The following is a 4,867-nucleotide window of genomic DNA, read 5'->3' as shown; positions in this document are numbered from 1 at the left end:
GCAGGGTCATCTTTGAGCACGCCATTTCACTTTTCTTTCACCAGTTCACCGCAGTTCTTCCAGCAGTCCACACTGCAACCCAGCCGGACGCTCCGGAGGGCCTTACCGTATTTACAGTAGAAGCAGTGCAGTCGAAGTTAGACACTTTCGCCAGAAAACATGCGGTAATTTATAAATGTTTTAAATCAGTTTGGGTCTGGATTAGCCAGCAGGTGGATCCAGATCCACTACCTCTGGTTTATAGCATCTTCCTTTCATTTATTAGTTTCAGAATGTTTAGAGTTGATTTCTTGGTAGACTTGTTAAATCTAGGAAGTCATCAGATTATCATAATTTAGCCAAAGTAAATGGAAAAAAAAAAGCATGTTTGCAGTCCTGCTTTAGAGGTGGGAAGCAGCTGCTCCATCTTCTCCTTTTCCAGCGACCTCTGTTGTTCTGTGCAGCTCCTCTGTGTTGCTCTTTAGTCCGGAAAGGTTTCAGGACCTGGATTTTGTGCCCATCAGCTGTTAGTTACCAAAACACTTCAACCCTTCATAGTATCCATCTTAAAATCCATGCAAACATATTTCCTGCTGAGTTACTTCCTGCTGACAGCGTAACGTTAAATGACAGAAAGTGAGAAATGCTGCTCTGGAACGCAATAAGGCCCAAAATGATTTAAACAGAAGAACTAGTTTACAAACATTGACAATCTTTAATGTCTCTGGTGGATTTTTGTAAGAAGATAAAGTACAATTTTTTTCTCTTTTCCATCACTACAACCTCACCTGAAGGCTGGAGCCAACAAGCTTGAAGACCCAAAGAATCAGGCCGAAACGTCCCATCGGGTAATATGTAGCGCTCAGCCTTACCTCTGATTTTATCTCAGTACCAGCAGCCGGCCGGAGTTCAGCTGAAGCTGCGTGTCTGTTTCTCCTCTGCAGCTTTTTAAGCTGCTGCAGGTTATTAAGAACAACTAAAGTGAAAGACTTCCTGCAGCAAAACTATTTTTCTTCTGAACCTGAGAGCTTCCTGAATTTACAGCAGAGGAGACGATGCAGCCTGATGCTGCTGAAACTGTTCTGAGCTCAAGGTTTGGTTCAAGTGCTGCGTTGCAACAAGAAGGTTGCAGGTTCAACTCCCAGCCTGACTGGAATCTTGCTCAGAGGCCTTCCAATGCCTGCCTTGGTTTTCTGTTATGCTTCTCTTCATCCCTGTTGAAGATCAAATAAACCTGCAGCCCCTTTTCTAAATTACATGTATGTTTGTGTCAAGATCTGGCCTGTTTGCTCAGCCTTAATTGGTTATTTCTTTCACCTGTCGTTTTCCTTCCCTGCCGCAATGATCATTTATTCCTCTCACCTGTTTCATTTGGTTCATATTCTGTTCAGCCTGAGCATTCGGGTCCAGATCATTATATTTTGTTTTCTGTTCAGTCTGTGTGTCTGTTTATTCCATGGTTTATGTCCTGGATCCTAGCAGCCAGTGGAAAGAGGGTTTTGTGTTTGTCTCGTCTCCTGATTGTCCACCGTTCCTCCCCTGCTGAGTCCTCTGAGTTTTTGGCTCTTTACGCGGGGAGGTTCAGTTTTTATTCCAGTAGGCCTGGCTGCAGGGAGGAGACCAGTTTAAAGTTCCTGCATCAAGTTCTGGTTCCACGTCCTGTCTCTGCTACCCTCTACCACTGAGCCTGATGCTGTCTGCTCCTATGCGTGTCTGTCTGGTCATGCTTCTGGACTCTGTCAGACTCTGAACCTGCCTGGAAGCCTGTTATTGCCTGGAAGCCTGAATCCTGTCAACTGTCTGTTCCTTCCCTGGCCTGGGTCGGCTTCCTGCTTATCCTCCGGAGCTGCAGCACCGGGGATACTCTTGTGACACTCGCTGCGTCAGCCTTCAGTCCAGCAGGCCGGATTCTGCCACCCTCTAGGGTCATGGACTGGACTGTTGAACCAGATTTTCCGTGATTGGGTGGTGCCCCGCCCGCTTCCTGCTGCATCCACGAGCCGCAGATCCTAGCAACTCCACTTTAGTTTTTGTTTTTTATTTCAATAAACGTTTTGAACTTTCCTACTGACCGTCTGTCCTTAAATACTGGGTCCATCTGTTCCGCTTCATGACAATGTGGTGATTTTGTTTAGCTTTCATTCCTCCCAGGATGCTCCTTCTTTGTCTTTTATAATTTGTTTGAATTCAGCACATATCTCAGGTTGTCTGTCGGACATATCCAAACAGATGAAAGCCCATCACACCTTCAGAACTCTGAGGCACGCAGGAGATGATGCATTAGGATTCTTCCCATCCTTCCCATTCTTCCCCCTACCAGCCTTATCAACAAGGCCCAGAGACCCCCATCACCACGACACTGCCTCTATTCCCTCCCCCGCTGAGAACCTAGAAGCCACACCATTGAGCATCTCCACACCTCCTGCATTACATTAACTCTTTACTGTGTATATAGTATATAGCTATGTACTATATATTGCATATAGTATGGTGTATGTGTTATATTGTATATAGCTATAGATTCTATATTCTGTATATATATCTAATTTGTTTGCACCATCAACACTAAGTCAAATTCCTTAAGAGAGCAAACCTGCTTGGCAGGAAACTTGTTTCTGATTCTGACTGTTTTCATGAGTTGTTCCAAGATGGTGGAATGACCTACCAAGCGGTACAAGAACAGCAGCATCACTCTCTAACTTCAGGGAACTCCTACACTGCAAAAATGATCTAGAAATAAGTGAAAATGTCTTAAATTAAGTGAATTTACTCTTAATTTAAAGTAGGAAAATAAGATAATTTGCCAATGGAATTAGTATTTTTGCTCTTGGAATAAGTTAATTAGATAATATGCACTTGAAATAAGACAATGCAGTTATTTTTTCTTATTTTAAATGTAAATTGTCTCGTTTCGTTGGCAAAATTCCTCACTTACTCCCTCAATTCAAGAAAAAAATGTACTTATTTTAAGAAAAAATGACTTAATTAGATTTACATTTTTTGCAGTGTAAAGAACCACCTATTCACAGAGCATCTCCTGTCCTAACTCTTACCCATAGCTCTGTACCCCTCTACTACTCTTTCTGCACTTCCGTCTCTCTCTTTGCCGTCACCACTGATTCTAACTAAAGATTTTCCCTCAGAGAACTTATTGTCACATTGATGATAACTGTAACATTGTGTCTTCTTTGTAAGTCGCTTCGGATAAAAGTTTTGCTAAATGCATAAACATAAATATAATTCAGACTATTGATTTATCTGTAGTGGACCAGCAGTCGGTGCAGGGTTGGACCGGTAGCAGATGAGGTTGGAAAATGTTTTCATTGTTTCCAACCTTAAATGAGTCCAAGATGAAGAATCTGGAAAATTCCCCAGAAAGAGTTCAGTGATTTTCTGCTCTTCCTGCCAAAACACAGAAACCCTCATCTGCTTCTGATTAGATACTATGAATATTATCTGTTTAGAGCAGAGGGAATCAGAATAAGAAATACTTTAATAATCCCAGAGGGAAATTACTTTTTTTACGCTCTCCTCTATATATATATATACACAACCATGTTGAGAACGCAACTGAGGATCTATTTCGTTTATGTGGTCTGGCATCAAAACAAAATCACATCAAACTTTTTAATGATTTAAAGCAGTTGAAGATTATTAAGAAATGAAATGCAGAGGTGCAAAGTGTTCCAAAAGATGGTTCTCAACCCTTTTGGTTCCACAATTTGACAAAGCTGCACATTAATAAACTGCTTTGCTGCAGAAACTTAAACACTGTGCAGGTTTATTGCAGCAGAAGCTCAGAATCCTCTGGAAAAGTGTTTGGACTGAAGCCAATATCAGTCGGCTCTGACTTCTCTGGAAGAGAAAATGAGATCATTGCTGGATTAAGAGCGAAAATGTTTCATGGAATGGGGCCAACATTCCTGCACGCAGCCATGGCACAGGCCTGAAAACGCTGAGTGACTCCAACACATTTGGCTGCAGAACCCAGCGCCGAAAAAAACAATGTGCATCAAGTGAACTTCTTTTTTTAGAGAAATTGCGTCTGTTTTTGGGGTCTGTGAACATTAATCAGATTCCTGAGCCTCCTGGATCAGAATTATTGAACGATTCAGGTCTGTAGAACCTGATTCTGTTTGGTTCTAGCTTGTTTCTGTCGACTGTTAGACCCACCTTTGAAATCATTTCTATCAGCTCCTTTCCAGACCGATACTCTGCGTTTGCTGCAGAAATCTAAAGCTAATGCGGAGAAACTGGAGGTCATTAATACATGGAGGTAAACCAGTAACGCTTTGTATTGACATGAAAACGGTGTAAAAAAAAAAAAAAGGCATTAAAATGTCAAACACTGAAGTTCAATCATTAAAAAATGTAATTGCTCCTGAAAAAGCAAAAACTTATGATGATATTCTCATTTTGCACTGCAGCCTTTTCACAGCCTTGCACTGTTAGGTATTTTCATGGGCCTTTTGTTTTCCCAGTATCCCTCAACATCTACCTGCATTCAACCAGCTAGCACCAATTCAACAGCTCACCTTAGCCACTAGCTAAACTATAATATATATATATTTTTTTGCTCCTGTCTTGGTATTTTAAAAGCCTTTAGCATCAAACAGTTTGTAGTGACATCATACTGATGGAACTCTGCAGTGACACTAAAAACATCCCTCTGTGAAAAAAGCTGCAGAATAAAATGAGAATATCATCATAAAATCTTACTTTCTTAGTAGTAATGTTCACATTCATCCATCCAACAATCATCCATCCATCCAACAATCATCCATCCATCCATCATCCATCCAACAATCATCCATCCATCATCCATCCAACAATCATCCATCCATCATCCATCCATCCAACAATCATCCATCCATCATCCATCCATCCA

General features: G+C 41.4%; 1 protein-coding gene across 1 annotated transcript in view; it reads right to left on the bottom strand.

The window, feature by feature from the left end:
- Positions 1 to 886, bottom strand: part of LOC107101267 — a 13,955-nt gene extending 13,069 nt beyond the window's left edge. The window contains exon 1 of the mRNA XM_015400119.1: positions 768 to 886. Within this exon, the coding sequence (XP_015255605.1) occupies positions 768 to 824 (57 nt within the window). The 5' untranslated portion in view covers positions 825 to 886. The remainder of the gene's footprint in view (positions 1 to 767) is intronic.
- Positions 887 to 4,867: the final 3,981 nt, after the last annotated feature.

This window comes from Cyprinodon variegatus, unplaced genomic scaffold, assembly GCF_000732505.1.
Source record: "Cyprinodon variegatus isolate N-32 unplaced genomic scaffold, C_variegatus-1.0 Scaffold1072, whole genome shotgun sequence".
Classification (NCBI taxonomy): Eukaryota; Metazoa; Chordata; class Actinopteri; order Cyprinodontiformes; family Cyprinodontidae; genus Cyprinodon; species Cyprinodon variegatus.
Note: the sequence above shows the minus strand (reverse complement) of the source record. Positions and strands in the feature narration are given on the sequence as shown.